This window comes from Ctenocephalides felis, unplaced genomic scaffold (genome assembly GCF_003426905.1).
Source record: "Ctenocephalides felis isolate EL2017-DRISC unplaced genomic scaffold, ASM342690v1 CF-g0.4_SCAFFOLD_01604, whole genome shotgun sequence".
Classification (NCBI taxonomy): domain Eukaryota; kingdom Metazoa; phylum Arthropoda; class Insecta; order Siphonaptera; family Pulicidae; genus Ctenocephalides; species Ctenocephalides felis.
The window spans coordinates 40341596-40361026 of NW_020537758.1; the positions used below are offsets into that span (position 1 = coordinate 40341596).

Below are 19431 nucleotides of genomic sequence, written 5' to 3' on the forward strand. Positions count from 1 at the left end.
TATTCATATGAGGCACTTATATTCAATGGTATTGTTTGGTCGATGATTAGCTTGAATGCTAATCCTGATAAAATAATCTCAAAAAGATATGATATTATAAAGCATTTATACTTAAATAAATTTATATAAGTATAAACGATATATATTTATTTACATGAGTTAATTTATATAAAACAAACCGAGATCAGAATGGTGTTCTCGTTTATAATATCTTTAGAAACTTTATTTCATTTAATTAACCTGCAAAAATTAATGCTTTTATAAGATTTTATTTAGCACAAATGTTATATTTGATATACGATAAAGAATTTATTGTATGAGTTAATATTACTAATTATATATATATATATATATATATATATATATACATATATATACGAGGTGTGTTCAAAAAGTACCCGGGATTACTAATAATTAAATTTCGCGGGTCTGGAGTGTCTGATTGTCAAAATTTTTTTTTATTGTGTTGGTATACATGCCCCTAAAGTATGATGAAATTTTCAGCTATATTCACTGTTTACTTTGTCTGTGGTAGTCGCTAAGGTTCGACGTGTTTTTCTGAGCTCGGCGATTTTTACAATGGAAGAATTGAAAAGTCAAAGAATTTGTATTAAATTTTGCGTAAAAAATGAAATAAAGTGTTGCAAAGTGCAAAAATTCACCAGATATGGCTCCGTGTGACTTTTTCCTATTCCCAAAGTTGAAGAGACCCATGAAAGGACGGCGGTTTTCCTCGATTGAAGAAAATCGCTGAGAGTGCTCAAGGACATATCAAAAAGTGAATATCAAGGGTGCTTCGAAAATTGGAAAAAACGCTGGCATAAGTGTATTATATCTGGGGGGGACTACTTTGAAGGGGACCACATTAATGTAGACGAATAAATAAATATTTTTTTGAAAAAACGAAAATTCCGGGTACTTTTTGAACAGACCTCGTATATACGCACACACACACACATATATATATATATATATATATATATATATAATGAATGAACTTCCCCATGTGTAGATATAATAATAAAAATTGAACTTTAGCTATTTAGATGAAATTTTCAAATGTTTATATGTTAAATATTTTTTTCTCTTTCTCGTTCTTAGAGATCAAGTCGTATTAAATTTAAATTATTTAACACATTCCATTCTTTTTACGAGGTCTTTTTAAAATTACGAAATCGGTTCAAGATTTTTTGCTATTGGGGATTTGATATTAGGGAATTTGACTTGGCCGAGCATCTTGCAAAGCTAATGAACTTATGGGGCTAAATTTTAAATTTTAACTGAATTAAATAAACTTACTTTCTACTTAAAGCGTTACGAAGTAATAAAATCAGCAAATCTGATTTTCTGACTAAAATATAACTTCCAAAAAGGTCAGAAACTGTAACATACAAAGACACGTGGTTCTACATATTCTAATACAACTAATTGTCACGATTCTATATTACAATTTTTTTATAATGTAAACAATTTTTTTCGAAAAATTTAAAAATTTGCACAATGCGAAAACACAGAACTCTTTAACAATGTATGTGTTCGAAAAATGAATATACATCTCTATTTGAGTATTGAACATCAAATAAATTCAAAAATTATTTATAATATAAGTATAAATATAAAAGGCTGTTCTGTTAAATCTCGGAGAGGTTACTGATTGCATAAGGACAATTTCAAAATTATAAAGTGCAACGTGCAACCTTAAAAAAGCACATGGAAATTCCGGTTCGAATGGAAGATCAGCATTCAGGAGATTTAAGTATGAAGGAAAAAAATATTAACTCCTTATAGATGGGTTGACCCACCAACTTGAGATCTCATTAATTTAACCTTTATTATTAATGTCATTGTGATAAATGTTGTTGTGGCTATTGAACAGCTTCTTAGATTAGCTATCAAAACATATAAATTCCATATTTACATTTAATTTATCACATTTTCGTAGATATTTTTTAGTAGTATACCTTGTGGAATAACAACGTTAAAATTAAGTATTTAGTGTGTAATTTTATATATAATGTAAATATATATTTTGTAATATATATATATATATATATATATATATTTATATATATATATATATATATATATATATTATTGATGCCTGCTACAAAACTATGTATAATTATATGTAGTGGAAGATATATAATTATAAAATATATATACCACTATTTCTCATTGCTAATACAATTGCTATTCCAATTTTATATTAATTGAATGTACAAATAATATAATTGTTTATTATTTTAGATGGAACATTCACATAGCGTTAAACAAATAAGTGACCAGTATTACCAGCTCGGAGAAGGTCCACATTGGGATGACTCACAGCAATGTTTATACTTTGTAGATATAGTTGCAAATATTATTGGCCGTTATGATCCAGCTACAAAAACTACAAACAAAGCAGTTGTCGGTAATAAATTTTTGAATAGTAAGATTATATCTAATACACTTGTTTAATAATCAAATTAAATTATCTGGTCTGTCGTAATGCATAAATTTGACTATTTATGGTATATTAATAATAAAAGTATTTATAATTTTAGGAGGAGCTAAACATGTGGGTTTTGTAATACCAGTCACAGGTTCCACTGATAGATTTGTAATTGGTTTTGATGATAAAATTACTTTGATTGAATGGAATGGAAATGCAAACAATGTTACGATTGTCAAGGATTTGGTAACTGGACTTGAACCTAAGATGGGAAGAGTTAACGATGGAAAAGCTGATTTTCAAGGGCGGCTTTATACTGGTAAAAACTACTTCGCTTTTCAATAATAATAGTACTCAATTTATAAAAATTTCATTATCATATAATCCAAATCTTATAAGTCCGTCTTACAAATAACTTGTGCAATTATTATTTATATTTTAGGGACTATGTTGATTGATTGGACATCCTCTGATGTTCATTGTGGTGTTCTTGTATCTTATTCTCCTCTGGACAAACCAATGTTAACAACCAGAGTAAAAAATGTTGGATTATCAAATGGTTTGGCTTGGAATGAAAAAACAGGGAAAATGTACTATGCAGATTCTCTAAAACATGCAGTTACTGAATATTCCTATGATAGTAAAACTGGTAATATTGGTAAGTACTTATATATGTTAATTGTTCATGCTATTTTTACAACTCACGAATTTTTAAATAATGATTGAATGGAATGTTTTATAGGTGAAGGAAGAGTGGTGTTTGATTCTAAGTTACCTCTGCATGGATTACCAGAGGGATCTTTACCAGATGGTATTACCATTGACTGTGATGGGCATTTGTGGATTGCTTTATTCTTTGGTGGTCGAGTTGTTCAGGTAATATCTGTTCTGTTAACCATTAATTACAATTTGATCATATTGATATTGGTTAATATTGATATGGAAACTTTTTTGAATTTTTAAAATCGGCTTAGGGCTTTGAGTGAAAACGTGGTCAAAAAATGTTGCCATTATCTGCTAAATATGAAGAATTAGCTCGGCCGATCGTGACGCAAAACTGTAGTTATAGTTATTATATTTATTATTATAATCAATGCGTGTTTTACCAAGTTTCATCGAGGAGTTTTAAAATTTATCAAATCAGATCAACAGTTTTTTAAAAAATTTTGACGAACGATCATATTTTGGTCCATACATACACTGATACTATTCCAATTTTGGTGTTAAATGATTCAGAATGACTTCAAACGCCGAGTAAACATAAAATTAGCATATTGGCTTTACTGGCCAAAACATAATCTCGTTTAGGAAGATAAAAATAACCCGCACAAAGTTTGAATTGTATAGTTTGTAGCTCTAGGGAAACTAATGCTTAATGCTCAATTATCATATATGATATGAATACAGATAAAAATATGTGGGTATTTTCATATATGCATATAATCGGTGTGATTGATTATTATGTTATCGGTTTAAGGTCGATGTGCAAAATGGTGAAATATTGAAAACCGTTATTATTCCCACATCACAAGTGACATCAGTGTGCTTTGGAGGAAAAAATCGTGATATTTTGTACGTTACAACATGTTCTCTTGGACCTAACAACAAATCATTAGGTCAGCCCGCAGGCGCAATTTTCGAAGTGACTGGTTTGGGTGCTAAAGGTCTTCCTGCCAATACTGTTCGCTTAGACAACTAATTCTTGGTCCAAAATTGAATATATATATATATATATATATATATATATATATATATAATATATATTTTTATTATATTTTTGTTATAATTAAACAAGTTTGAAAAGAAGAAAACAGTTTTATATTTTTTATGGTGATGGTACATAGGTTCTACTTTCAATAAACATAACAAAGTTTCTTCACCATCTTTCATAAGCGTAATAAAAAATCAGTATCACTAAAATCTAAAATTTATTTCACGTTCTATGTTATTCAAATACAATTCTTTGTTGCCAAGACGTTTTACCAATAATTCACAAATGAATATTGCAGTAGAAATTATCATTCCCAACGTCCATGCGATCAGAGCCCCGGAAATGTGGTCGGGCTTTAACTTTACAGGTCCGGAATTGTCGTGCATAGTATTCGATAATAAAATACCTAATTGGACCTTATTGTTTAAGTATTTAATTGAAACCTGCGAAAAAAAACCTGTTTGAAATCTTAAAAATCGCGGAATAAAAATGGAAAATATAAGTTTACCTTGAATTCCCAAAATGCTGGCAATCCTGTTTCTAATATTCTTAAAATATGCATGTTATAGGAATCCAAAAATGGTGAACTTTTAGGCATCATTGCCACACACTGCTCCCAATAAATATCTTCCTTCATCAATCGCAGACGATCGATGTATTCTTCTTTTATATAATCTCCTACCGCAAAATGATCTATATATGCAATACATATGTAAATATTATGTATTTAATATGCAATTAAATAAATAAAACCTGAAGGGTTTTACATATGCAATACATATGTAAACATTATGTATTTAATATGCAATTAAATAAATAAAACCTGAAGGTAATCTTTCGACACTGAAAGCAAAATCTCCGGAACGTTGTCGCTTAATCAATTGGTCATCATTCAACTTTCTGAACATGGATCGTAAATGAATCAATTCCGGCTGTGAATGGAAAATAAGTGTCTATTTTAAGCTCATATGAGGCACATCATGATTATCATAAGATCGTTTTATTTTATGTATTTTAATGATTAAAACTGAGAATTTTCAATTTATCAAAACCGAATTATATTAGTCCTTCGGACGTTGATAGTTAAATTAACGGTTTCCACATTTTTTTCAGTTCAATTTCTTGTTTTTCTTTTTATTTAAAAACTTGAACAATTACGATATCTTAATATCTACTTAAAGTTACCTAAAATTTTTACCTCTTCTGCTGCCACTAAAGAATAAAGCCAAGCATCGGAGTTTGCTCCCCATTCCATATTTTTGGATGACAAATCTTTTACTGAATCGATTGGTGGATCGTGTCTACAATATTCCAAAATCGTGTCAAAAATATATAAAACTTACATTATAAAAGCTTTATGTATGCAAAATTCAAGCTTTATGTGTGCAATTAATACATAAATAATATAAAAAGCGGTCTAGATAGAATCATGAGTGCTTACACTGGAATAGTCATAATACTGGACAAGCCGCCAGCATATGCATTTGACAACATCAAAGCCAGTAATAAAATTCCTGATACGATAAATCTGAAATATAACAAAACACAATTGAATTAGGAAGTAACCCAGTGGTTTTCCTTTCTAATATGAATGTAATTTGACTTATTGCAACATTGCCGAAAAAGCTGCCTAAACAATTGTTAAGACTTTAGATAAGTCTTAAGACTTTAGATAAGTTTCAAAATAAAATTCATATAAATTATTTATATGCTTAAAGAAAAAGTATTAAATGTTTTTCATCTTACCTGTTATATTTTAAGCTATCGGCATCCGGTGGAGGTTGTAAAAGTAAATATCTTATAATAAAGATCGTTTCGTTTTCTATACTTGTGTATGGAGTATTTTTAAATTTATCAGAAATATAGGAAGCAATTATTGATACTGCTATAGAAACAATAAGCCCAAGCCATAATTTTGAAGAAAAAGGTCTTATTGGAATCGACCATCCCGGACGTAACCTGTAAAATTAGAAAATCAATAATTACTTACATAATAGTATGAAAATAATAATATTAAGTTAATAACTCTAGTCTAATGTCCTTATTATCCTAAGATTCTAGATGAGTTTTTGATTTTGATGAAACTTTGCACAACGATAGATTTCGATGTATGAAATAACAGGCTAAAATATTTCAGGCCTACGATAAGCGGTTGAATTATAAAAAATATGAAATAAAAAAAATGTAATAAATAAATTAATTTGATTTATATAACTACAGATATTATAAAAGTATGTTTGAAAGACTTCAATTGGTAATCGTATTGATTATTTTGTAGAGAAACAGAAAATGCTATTTCTTAAACAGTTATATTTACCTAAATAGCTGAATCTCAATTTTTATTGATGAAATTTATTACGTATACATATCTGGAAGTTTGAAGCCTTAAGGCAAAATGCTATTCACAATTAGTTATAATTTTTATTGTGAGATATGTTTACCATAAACCATTTCATCTGCTCCATATATATTTAAGTAATGAACGAGAATATTATGTTTAAATAAATAAATCTAAAACAGAACTCTTATTGTTAGCAAATGAGTTCGCTTGTAACTCCAAAGATTTTTTGAGAATATAATTTTTTTTCAATGTGGTCGACCTACTCTAAGTTTATAGATTTCCAGCATTGTACGTACAATTTAGTATGAACAAGAATCTTCATTATTTTTTGAAATATGTAAATATATTTTATTTACTTTGGTATAGGTGCTATAACTGTAATACCAGTTCGAACCATCGGAAGAGAAAGATCCAGAAATTCATATTCGTGATACCATGAGTATACTGATCCCACGCCTAAATCCACTTTTCCTTCGGAAAGAGTACCAAGAATTCCTATTCCAGTGCCATTTTCATATATTTCTCCCCATTCTTCTTCATCGACTACGAATTAATAGATTTGTATGAATTATAAGGAAATATTCTTTTCAATTTTACTTGCATAATCTCGTTCCCAAGCATCAGATTATCTTTCAATGATGATTGACAGAACTAATTCTTACCACCAATTAAGCTAATAGTGCAATTATGTTTATTGCAGAATTCTAAACAAGCTCGAAGTTCCGTTCCATCAATATAAACTGTTCCGTAACTTTCTGGACCTTCTTCTAAATATCCGGCGTTTCCGCCAGATTCCACTCTTGTCCAAATAGCATACGGTTTATAATTAAATGTTACAATTTTTAAATTTCTTCCTGAAAAGATCAAATATTAAATATAGATAATAAAAATACCTATTTTTATACGAGTACCTTCCATATCTGATATTTTATTGGAAAATAAATGTCGATCAGAACGGAAACTTGCATTATGCCATATGTTTAAATATAGTTCTTCTGTGTGGTTGTATTTTCCACCATATTTTGTTGTGGATAGCTTGTATGAATTTTGAGAAGATTTTGTTATAATGACAATATTAGGAAAATCTAGAAAAAATAATTTTTGTATATGCATAGTATAAAGACATTTTTATTGAACATTATTAAGTATATCCTATATTATTATACCTTCAAATAGTTGATGTTCCAAAACAGTAGATTCATTTTGTTGCTCTTCATTTAGGATGATGATCATTTTTCTATCACATATTCTTCGATCAGCTTTAGAGACAGCATTTATATACGAGTTTAAAAATATTTCAATTCCATCTCTATCAATTAAATTTATTATGTACGCCTAAATTTTTTATAAATTATATTTTTTATTAGATGATGATTATGAGTATTTTAATAGAGAAAAGAGAACAGATTACTATATAGTAATCTAAACATATGTTTATTTTATACTTACTTCGCAACCAGCATTTAATGAATTTAGCACATTTTCTGTTAAATTACTTTCATTTTGAACATCATACATAATTATGGGACTATTCCATAGAAAATTATTCACAGAATTATATTCTCCATTGACTCTTTCTTCAAATATTGCTATGCAGTAAGCATTTTGCAAATATAGCAAAGCTGTAATATGAAAACTATCTTTCATATAAAATTATAAAAGAAAATAATTAATTCAGATATGCTAAGTTCAAGGAGTCGTCAAATATATTTGAATTAAAAATTGTTCCTGTTCATGATGACTGTATCAGAAAAATGTGAAAGGTAAATTTAACTCTTGTTAAATTGCCTTAAATAAGTGTATAGTTTGCGCTGTTATTGATTTGATTCACTATTTCCACTATACTAACAATAATATACTAACATTTTCAAACTAGTAAAATATTCAAAGTATTTAATTTCGATACCTATTTTTTCAATCAACCTAACAATTTCATCCGCTGTAATATTTAAAATCATTGCTCATTATATATTTGCTTTTTTTTTGATCTATACAATAAAATATATGATTTTTTCTATTGAATTAAAATGTTAATTTTCTGTTATGTTATTAGATTTTAATTGTAAATTTTTAACAAACACGTATTGTGATTTAAAGTTTGTATCCGTTTATCACATGCAACTTCGAAAATAAATATACACATATCAAAACCTCTCATATTTATAGATACTCAATAATTATTATAAATAACCGATAGACAAATATTATAATTCTTGTCGAAAACATTATAATTGCTTGAAATGGAAAAAATAATTAACAAGAATCTGATTTGAGTTTTTTATGGAAAGTATGGTAAAACATGCATGATGAGTTCCAGATGCACGTCAAAAATAACTAACTTTGAATTATTTATTTCAATTGATATTTCTGGAAAAATATTGGGGAAATAACCACAAATAAAAACATATGTAGGAAAATATTTTTATTTTTTTAAATCTATTATTAATGATTGTTCTAGAATTGATGGGTATGCTTATTGTATAAATAAGGGATCGTTCAAGTATTACGTAAGCAGATTTATTACAATTATTTACCCCCAATCCCCCTTGTCAGCAAAAGTAAGCAAAGCTCTTACCCCCTACCCCCATGATTACGTAAACATTTTGCAATTAATGTAAAAAAATAAAAATACTACCTATGACGTAATCATCATCCAGACTCCCCTGCCCCCCATGTCAACCCAAAATAAGCAAATCAACAACCCCCCGCCCTCCTATAGCGCTTACGTAATACTTGAACGGCCCCTAAGTAATAAATATAATATCTAAAATAAGTTATAATTCTTTTATATTTCTCTTACTTGGTCGAATTAAATCGCAAGTTTACGCAACAAAATGCATTCTTATTTATCTTTATTTCTGTGGTGTTTCAATAAAATAGTAAAATAATTAAATATAAATATCGGATATTAAAATGTACATGATAATCTTTTTATTACTATTTCTGGATTTATGACCATCGTCTTTCAATATTAATATTTCTATTATTTTGCAAATAAGGGAAGAGTGTAAGAGGAGAGTGTAAATTTTTACCAAACCGTACACTTGAATTCGGATACCAAGAATTATTCTTGAATTCAACTCAATATATCTGATAATATATATGAATAATTGATTTTTGTAACAGATCTGCCCTAAGGCAATTCCATGGTCTGTATGCTTGAATTTTACCCATTTTTCCTTCATTAAAGTATTAACAATTGTTTATAGTTAAATTTTATTGATGCTAATTGATTATTATTATTATTATTGTTATATATATATATATATATATATATATACAGGGCCGGTCCTGGGGTCCTCAGCGCCCGCATGCAAGATTTGTTCTAGCGCCCCCCCCCCCCAATAATTTCAACTGTTTTATCAGTTTTTCATTAAAATTTTCTTTTACATTTACTTACATTACATTACTTTATTTTTTTAAATTAATTTTTAATCATTCTGGATTTAGTACACAATAATTTAGATATAATGTAAAAGCGCATAAAATACATTGATTTTAAATTTATTTAGAAAATCGAGGCGATTCGCGGGTTGATCATAATCAAATATTTTTAAATTTTCAAATCTAACGTAGGTGTAATATTAATATTTTGTTTTTGAAACATTTAACTTATTTATTATGCGATTTATTCTATAGAGCAAATCTCGCCAAAAGAGCAAAAGAAGAATAGTCTTCACTTTATAAACATAACCTTTGTATTTTATGTTTTAAATTAAATTTTATTTTAATTTATTTTTTCATTATTTACAATATCCAAAATTGCATCGTAAACTTCTTCTTATTGGTATTGTAAAAGCCGAATTGTATTCAGTTTTACTTTCCAATCAGATTCAAAGTATCAGATTGTTGTTTTAAAGTTAAACTTTTAACCTATTTTTAAAGTATTGTCCTAAATTAGTAAAATATGCAAAGAAATTACATATTCTCTTAACTGTACTGAAACAAACAAATTATATTTGTATCTAGTTAATAGTTAATAATTAAATTATGTATAAAAAAAGCTTAAAGATTTTTGTTCCTAAGTACTTGATTATTAAAAATTTTCTTGATCAATTCATGACCCATGAGACAAAGTATATTTTCGAGGCAGTACCTCATTTTTTGTTAAAACTGAAGCAAACGATAGCAATTATAACTTGATTATTGAAGATTTTCTTGGTCAATACACGACCTATGATTGGAGATAAAGATGATAATTATAATTTGATTATTAACGAATTGTTCAATTCACGACTTATGAGACGAAGTATATTTTCGAGGCATTATTTGTTAAATTTGCAGAAAACGATGACAATTATAACTTGAAAATTAAAGATTTTCTTGGTCAATTCACGACCTATGAGACGAAGTATATTTGCGATGCATTTATTACAACATTTGTTAAATCTACAGAAAACGATGATAATTATAACTTGGTAATTAAAGATTTTCTTGGTCAATTTACGACGAAACATATAGTAGCTTCATTATTTCTTAAAATTGGCTTTCATTTTTCATATTTGCTCCATTTTCATAACCCTAACCACGCATGTCTTCAACATTTAAAATTCATCAGAAGCGAAACCCATTTTTTATTTTCCCGATTATAATTTGTTTATATTTATTAACAAGTTCCGTTTTAATTAAATCAGCTCGCAATTTTTCGTCAATAATGCCCAATAATTAATTTAACCTTTCGCAGGTTTGAACACTAGATAATTTCTTTTTCGATTCCACGGTAACTTCAAACAAAGAAAAAATTGAATAAGTAGATTAAGCAATGAACAGAGCTGTTATTTACTAATTTCCAAAGTTATTAATCGGTTAATTGTTTTGTTTCTACTGATATCACATTGCAAAATAAATGTGAATAAATGCTTTTTGTGTATCCCTAATTAAGTTAGATTGTTTATTATAATTTATTATGTATACTAAATTTTATATAAATAATTCTAGATTTTATATAAATAATTCTAGATTTTATATAAAAAAATATAAATATTATATTATAAATTTAATTTCCGAAACTCGTTTTGGCGCCCCCTAAGGCGTGCGCCCGCATTTTTTGCATGCATCGCATGCAAGGCAGGACCGGCCCTGTATATATATATATATATATATATATATAATATATATATGATGTATATGTATAATAAATGTTAGTTTTCCTGAAAGCCGGTCTATGATGTGAGAGCACCACAAAGTTAATGATTCCCTTTTTCCCTCCTTTGTTTATTTAAGTCGTCAACCATCTGCATTCTTTTTCTTCCTATTCCTTTCAGTCCTTCTATTTTATCTTCGACTATGTCGTGCAGGAGGCATTTTTTGCAGAACGAAAGGATTGTTCTCAGTATACTGTCCTTTCTTCGTTGACTCTTATCAGGACTTCTTCATTTGTTATCTTATCTGTCTACTTTATCTTTTCTATTCCAGATAGTTCTTGAATAGAACATAGAATTCTCCAGATAGTTCTTGTCGGCGTTTCTTAGAGTCCATGTCTTTCATCCTTACAGAGCTATTTTCCAGACGTAGCACTTTATTAGCCTCTACGCAGGTCGAGACTCGAGTTTGCTATAGTCAGTACCGTTCTTCGGGAATGCCGCCTTGGTGCTCGCGATCCCTGATCTCTCTTATGCAGTATCCGTCTCTGGTCAGGATGGTTCCCAAATATTGGATATGGTCTAGATATTTAATTATCTATTTCCTACCATTTTCCATCATCTCGTTTTGATTTTTTCATTAATTTGTCGATGTTGATCTCTGTTCCATATCTTGTACCCACTTCGACGATTCTGCTCATCATGTTTTGTAGCTCGGGTTTGGTTTTCGATACATATATACTGGAGCAGTTCAAGGGTCCTCAGCGCTCGCATGCAATTTTTTCCTTGGTGCCACTTTTCCTCTATTTTTTCAACTGTTTTTTACAGTTTGTCATTAAAATTATACGAAAAATACGCGTTATAGCGCCCCCTCGTCATTGTGCCCGCATTTTCCGCATACATTGCTTTCAGGGTAGGACCGGGTAGGATATATATATATATATATATATATATATATATATATATATACACAAAAACATCTTATAGATCAACCTATCTATTCAATTAATGAATTTTTTTAATCCAAGATAAATATTAATTGTCATTAGGTTAATCTTAGAGTTGTTCATAAACATAACTGATATTAGTTTAGTTATATTATGGTATAAATGTATTGACTTAAATTGTAAATGTTGAATTTGAATGAAGTATATATCTATCTATATACAGGTAAATCCCGTATAACACGGTAGATGCGATCTAAAAAACTAACGTGTTATGCGAATCCGTGTTATAGGGGACAAAGAACTAGTACAAAGAGAGGATTCAAAAAACATGCTACATATCATGATTTCTTGATAAATATTGTTATGTTTATTATTTTTTTAAAGATGTAATATACATTATATGAATAATATGATTTAGTCAAAATTAACAATAAGTAAGCGCTATTCAATGCGATTATCCTTTTTTGCAGGAAATCCTCATCCTTCAAGGCGTAAAGCGATTTCATGCTTTTAGCGAAAAGATATTTGTATATTTACCACATACAGAGATATCTTAATTAATATTTTATGCTCATTGAACGATTTTTTGTTTAAGACTAATTGTTAACGGAACCTAAACCTAGATTTTTTTTCGATAGAACGTACGCGCTCGAATAATAAATATCAAATTAGACATGTTTTGCATTAGTTTCATCACATTTATTGAACTTTTAAAAGTTTTATTTTTTCCGTTTTACTATATTTTGTATTTTATTAGGGTATTGCTTAATTCTCAAACCGTAGAGCGAACACGTGTTGGAGCGAAATCGCGTGTTATAGAAGTACCGCGTTATGTGGGGGTTTCCTGTATATATATATATATATATATATATATATATATATATATATGTGTGTGTGTATAAGCATATATAATTATAAAAAGGACAATATCTTGCATTATATGTTATTTGTCGGCGCATGCGGGCTCTATTCTAGTGCGTGCATGTCGCATTTGTGCGCATTTGATCTATTTTCTCAACCCCTTTACCCTATTCTCAGTACCAACATAAGAATAGAAGAAAATGCGTGCTCGGAAAATATAATACCAACGTAAGTTTGCAATATCACTATGGAGAGAGAATTAGGGTGAAGAATCGAGACGCCATCGATTTAACTATTTTGCATGTTATCTGTTATTTTTCACCTAATTACAGGATTGTCTTTGTTTTTGTTTTTCCTACACTACATATACTATATTTGCTGTAAAATATTATCGTACGCAATGCAATCTGAGGATGCCAAGTTCTTGAAAAGGTAAGTTTTTAGCACGCGTCTCTTGCGAAAATCTTATGTCAACTTGACGTTTGGTGACGTTTGTTATATTTTTGATAAACAGAAAAGTCAAATCTGGTGCAATCGATGTTCATCCCACAGAAAGTGCTCTAATTGTAAATTATGAAGTGGAAGCTACATTACTCGGTGAATTAGGTGACCCTGTATTAGGCGAACGCAAGGTATTTGATCCATATATGTTATATATAGCACGGCACAATCAATACTATTTACTTACAAATTACACACCTGTGTCATTTCTGACCTTGGTTTCTTTGACGATTATAAGCCAAAACATTATTTTTCCAGTCACTTTATAATTTATATTCTATTTGAAGGGTTGTCAAAAAATTATTAGGCTAAAAAATTTGAGTGCGAAGACAGATTGCGCGGCTTTGGCGCAAGAAGTTATAGAGAAATGTAATCTAATACATATGACCAAGTTGAAGGATGTTGAGCACTTGATATGTTATCTCAAACATCGCAATAGTAATTTTAATGGTGAGTCATTGAGTTGTAAATTGAGAAATATTGATATAATTTAATGTGGTTTGAATTTATTTATTAGATCGGTCTGTGAAGTCTCCACAGCAAAATAGTGGTTCTATGAGTCCAGGAGAAAAACCTGACGGAATGACTGAAAAAGCTATTATTGGAAATATTGAAGAATATGTTGAACTATTGTATGAAGATATTCCAGAAAAAATCAAAGGCTCAGCATTACTTTTACAATTGGCAAGGAATCCTGACAATCTATTAGGCTTATCTCAAAATGGTAACTATTTAATTCTTTGCATAAAAAGGGTGTTATATATTTTATAAATATAATTCATAATATTATAATATATTAGCTTTTTATGCACATATGATAGTTGGTAGATGTTTCTAAAACTATCATAAAGCATTTAAAATTAGTTCTAGCTTTTGAATCAGACAAAATATTTATTCAGTTATTAATAAAGGCAGTTGATGCTCTACAATATTTATTATTAATTCTGGATATTTTTTATAATTAAATTATTTGTGATTTAAAAAAAGTATGAAAATTGTTCAAACTGCAATAATAAATTAATAAATCTTTCAACCAATTTTAGAAACTGTATTATGTGCATTATCCAGAGTATTACGTGAAGATTGGAAACGAAGTATAGATTTAAGTACAAATCTCGTATATACATTTTTTTGTTTTTCGACTTATACAAGGTTTCATCCAATCATTTTGCAATATAAGGTAAATACTATAAAGTAGTACAATAGTAAGTACTATAGCTTATATGTCTTTGAGTAAATATTTAAAAAAATGTGAAAAATTTCAGATTGGATCACTATGCATGGATGTTATTGATTATGAATTAAAACGATATGACCAATGGAAAAATGATATAGAAACAAGGAAAAGTTATGTGAAGGTATGAGTAGTTAAATTTATTTTTATGTTATATAAATGTTAAGAAATCATTCTAAATTCTGCTTTTCTGCCATTATTTTGGTTTTAATTTATTATATAGACTTTACAACTTGTAATTATACTAATCAATGTAAAAAATATTTCTAATAAATCATAGAAAATATATTAGGCATTGTCTTAAAATGAAAATTTTAATGAAGCAACAATGAGTATTGAAGATATCAAATCACCTATTCTTGTAAGTTGTTATCATGAGTAACAAGTAATTGTTTAAATGTCATTCTTATCTTATTCATTTTTCAATTAGCCCGATCCCCCAAAACGAAGAATTCCAGAACTTAAGCAAAGGCCCAAGTCAGGAAACTGGACAGATCAGAACTCTTTGATTAGATCTAAACTTATGAACATAGCTATCATGAAAACCTATGCAGTGATATTGATTTGCAAACAACAACAGATATTAAGAAAATTAAAGAAGATTTTGATAAAATGAAGCGTCAATTCAAATCGCTTACCAGAAAACAGGAACAGTTGTTACGAATAGCCTTTTATTTATTAATAAACATTGCTGAAGATGTTAAAGTTGAAGAAAAAATGCGAAAAAAGAATATAGTTGGATTATTAGTAAAAACATTGGAACGAAATAATTTTGAATTGTTGATCTTAATTGTGACTTTCTTAAAGAAATTGTCAATAGTTGCTGATAACAAGGATGATATGAGTGAATTGAATATTATAGAAAAATTGCCTAGGTTACTATTAAGTTCAAATCAGGATTTAGTGCATGTTTCATTAAAGTTGTTATATAATCTTTCTTTCGACTCCAAATTGAGGTTAAAAATGATACGTGTAGGATTTTACCAAAATTGGTCAGCTTATTAAGTAAGTATAATTATTATATTTTATAAAAAATAATTTGTTGTTTATAAAATAATATATCTGTTTGTAGGTGATGATAAACATTACAATATTGTGATCAAAATTCTCTACCATTTGAGTATTGATGATAAGGTGAAATCGATGTTTACATATACTGACTGTGTTACTTTGGTGAGTACTTTTGTATTACCTAGTACTTTTGAGTACTTTTGTATTACCAGTAGTTTTGTATGTGATATTGAATTTTGTCTATTTTTCCAGGTTACTGATATGTTGTTACTTTGCATGGAAAAAACTGTTGATATGGATTTAATAGCATTATGCATTAATCTTGCTGTGAATAAAAGAAATGCCCAACTAATGGTTGAAAATAACAGATTACAAGACCTGATGTCCAGGGCAGTAAGATTCGAAGATTCTTTAATAATAAAACTACTGAGGAATATTGCTATGCACGATACAACAAAACATAAATTTGTGGTAAGAGAAATATAATTTAATTTCAATTTCAATCTAAAACTATTTAGATTTATTTAAAATTTACATTATATTTGTTTTGTTATTTTTTAACTTTTTGATTTAATTTTTTTTTGTTGTTTATTGCTTATATGTTTGCATGCAGTTTTACTTTCACTTTTTTCAACAATTTGACTGTCACCTCTTTTATAAATATCTTATTCATAATTTTTTGAGCAATTTTAAAAACCATATATTTTATATTTTTAGAAATTTATAGATGATATAACAGGAGTTCTAACAACTAGTGAGAATGAAGATTTTGTAGTGGAGTGTGTAGGTTTACTGGGATGTCTTGCACTACCTGAAATTGACTACACTATATTACTTCAAAATTATAATTTGGTTCCTTGGATACGGACCAATTTAATACCAGGTTTGATATCTTTATTATTAGTGAAATGTGGAACATTGCAATTTTTAATCACAGATTATATGAATTATTTTTGTTTTTTAAATGCTTCTTATTTTACAGGCAAACGTGAGGATGATTTATGTTTAGAAGTTGTAGTCTTACTTGGTACAGCTGCTTGTGATGAAGCTTGTGCTATGTTACTTTGTAAAGCTGATATTTTGCTATCCCTAATTGAGCTATTAAAGGCAAAACAAGAAGATGATGAAATTGTTCTACAGATAATATTCGTATTTTACCAAGTCCTGAGGCATGAAAGTACAAGAGAGTATCTGACAAAAGAAACTGGTATGATTTTAAAATATCATTTTTATTGGGTTTGTTTATATGTTCAACGTATAATAGAAAGTGTTGTTATATATAAGATTTTGTAATATATTCAATGATTTTTTTTAATAGATGCTGCTGCTTATCTAATAGATCTGATGCACGATAAAAACACAGAGATTCAAAAAGTTTGTGATTCCTGTTTAGATATCATTGCTATATCTGATGAAGGTTGGGCATCCAGGATTAAGGTAAGTTAACATTCAAGATATAAAAGATGCAATCAATATGTATAAAATATTCTGGTTTCTTTTTATGTGTGTTTGGGCAAAGTTCTCTTAAATGTTTGTTAAATGCCTAAATATTTATAAGTTAATACTATTTAAATATTTTATTCTATATTATAATATTATTGCAGTTGGAAAAATTCCGTGAGCATAATAGTCAATGGTTGAACATGGTTGAATCTCATGCAGTAGATAGCCATGATTTTGATCCCAGTGATGAATTAGATTTGCCTGCCTATCTTACAACCGACTTTATGAGTAACGATATTCCTCATGGACCTGGTAAGTTCAATAAACTTATCGTTTTTTTTATTGAATTAATGTTTGCCTTTTTCAATTTTTTAAACTATTAAAACTATTACCATTCTGCAGGTTCTGGCTCGGATTCTCGGGCTTCTTTAAACAACGACGATTGCGATGCGTTCCGTGCAATTTCTGCTTTAGACAACTATAGTAGACCGGGCAGTCGGTGAGTGAATAAATTATATTTATTTAAAATCATCTTAGGTATTATCATATGAATTATACATTAAAAAATATCGCTATAATTTAAAAGCTTAATTATGATCTTGTGCACGGTTATGGAAGTCATTTATGTAATCAAATGCATTGTGATTCAATAATTTAGCATGCATTTCTATTGGAGATTTCGTATACTTCAATTATGTAGAAAAAAATATTTTAGATGCACGGATTATATCTTCTTTTAATTATTATACTATTTATTTAATAATATTATTAAGGGGAGTCGGATAATACATTAGCATTTTAACTTACATTAGCATATTAATTAAATAATCTATTGATGTTTAAAGATACACGCAAAATTTACTTTTTGAAAACAGTTTAATCAATAATTTTGAGCATAGAGAAATAAGTTTAATTCAATGTCTATTTTGGAGCACTCAAGAGATTTTATTATTCAGTGTTTCAATTTTTATAATACATTTTAGTATATCAAAAATAGAAAAATTATTACGATGTTTTCGAAGTTTTTCTCTTGTTCTATTAACACCGTTATTTAGAATTTTATTAATATCCAACTCTTCACTCATTAGAATATGAATCAAATTGAGTAAGGACTTCCATTGGATTTTTAACACTTTATTATAGCTATCCTTCTCATGATTTTCATATAGTGACAAATAATACCTGAAAATATGTTAGAATATAATATAGTATTGGAAAACATAGTTTTTAACATATAACTTTATTGGAATTCGTTCGTAAAAAGGTCAGGTCTGCCGCCAATCCAGAATAAGAGGCACGCTGCAATGTTGCCTGCCAGTTTTCGAAACCCACCGGTAAATTATTATATTTTTTTAATTTCTACAAATTTGGACAAAGAATTTCAAATCGTGTTTTTGCGTTTGATTTTTATGTGCATTAAATTTTCACCGATCATATATAATGTTTATACACATAGTGGACTTGCAGATTGTCACTGTGTGAAATTCATGTGTAAATAATAATTCATTCAAGCATTTGGATTATTTAAACATATTTGGAATAATCTCTATTTTTCACTAACAAGGCTTTTTATGTGTTGAGATTTAAAGATAATTTTTTATAAGTAAGAGTAGTTTATTAATTAGTACAAGTAGTTTTACGCACGAGATAGTTTCTTTTGACGAAATGAATGTATGTATGTATAATAATAATATTCACTATGCATGGAACTAAAAGATGCTAATTTAAGTTATAAATTATGCCTTTCATCGATTTTAAGCGCATTGAGCACATACTAGAAGCTAAACAATGTAAGCTATTGTTTTAAGATATTGAATAGTGAAGATAAAATTAAGGCTGTTCTCACACGGGTTGCGCAATTAAGTAA

The 19431-nt window shown here is 28.4% G+C and overlaps 4 protein-coding genes across 4 annotated transcripts in view; 3 read left to right on the forward strand and 1 right to left on the reverse strand.

Annotated features, from left to right (window-relative positions):
* Positions 1-19431, forward strand: part of LOC113372160 (regucalcin-like) — a 43441-nt gene that overhangs the window by 15373 nt on the left and 8637 nt on the right. The window lies entirely within an intron of this gene.
* Positions 8-4134, forward strand: LOC113373763 (regucalcin-like). The gene is made up of 6 exons (XM_026614039.1): positions 8-28; positions 2248-2413; positions 2547-2753; positions 2877-3092; positions 3177-3310; positions 3912-4134. The coding sequence occupies exons 1-6, from the start codon at positions 8-10 to the stop codon at positions 4131-4133; spliced, it is 966 nt and encodes a 321-aa protein (XP_026469824.1). The 3' UTR covers position 4134.
* Positions 4349-7719, reverse strand: LOC113373764 (probable glutamate receptor). Its single transcript, XM_026614040.1, has 10 exons — positions 7653-7719; positions 7398-7571; positions 7149-7340; positions 6843-7029; positions 5892-6104; positions 5587-5673; positions 5344-5446; positions 4969-5077; positions 4654-4838; positions 4349-4588 (listed from the first exon to the last, which is right to left on the reverse strand). The coding sequence occupies exons 1-10, from the start codon at positions 7717-7719 to the stop codon at positions 4349-4351; spliced, it is 1557 nt and encodes a 518-aa protein (XP_026469825.1).
* LOC113373765 (kinesin-associated protein 3-like) lies at positions 13651-19059 on the forward strand. The gene is given in 18 exon segments (XM_026614041.1): positions 13651-13807; positions 13890-14007; positions 14164-14326; positions 14394-14600; positions 14920-15056; positions 15142-15234; positions 15541-15639; positions 15642-16083; positions 16086-16115; positions 16183-16283; positions 16374-16592; positions 16839-17004; positions 17104-17328; positions 17440-17558; positions 17726-17876; positions 17967-18063; positions 18829-18898; positions 19021-19059. Coding segments are annotated over 18 exon segments (2607 nt in total). The 5' UTR covers positions 13651-13676.

What these genes read in the sequence shown, in the direction of transcription:
- LOC113373763 (XM_026614039.1), top strand. Translation starts at nt 8, where the DNA reads ATGAGGCACTTATATTCAATG. An exon ending in TGAGGCACTTATATTCAATG is followed by an intron (nt 29 to 2,247) that starts GTATTGTTTGGT and finishes TTATTATTTTAG; the next exon opens with ATGGAACATTCACATAGCGT. An exon ending in TACAAACAAAGCAGTTGTCG is followed by an intron (nt 2,414 to 2,546) that starts GTAATAAATTTT and finishes TTATAATTTTAG; the next exon opens with GAGGAGCTAAACATGTGGGT.
- LOC113373764 (XM_026614040.1), bottom strand. Translation starts at nt 7,719, where the DNA reads ATGATCATCATCCTAAATGAAGAGCAACAAAATGAATCTACTGTTTTG. An exon ending in GATAGCTTAAAATATAACAG is followed by an intron (nt 5,674 to 5,891) that starts GTAAGATGAAAA and finishes GTTATATTTCAG; the next exon opens with ATTTATCGTATCAGGAATTT. An exon ending in AGTATTATGACTATTCCAGT is followed by an intron (nt 5,447 to 5,586) that starts GTAAGCACTCAT and finishes GGAATATTGTAG; the next exon opens with ACACGATCCACCAATCGATT.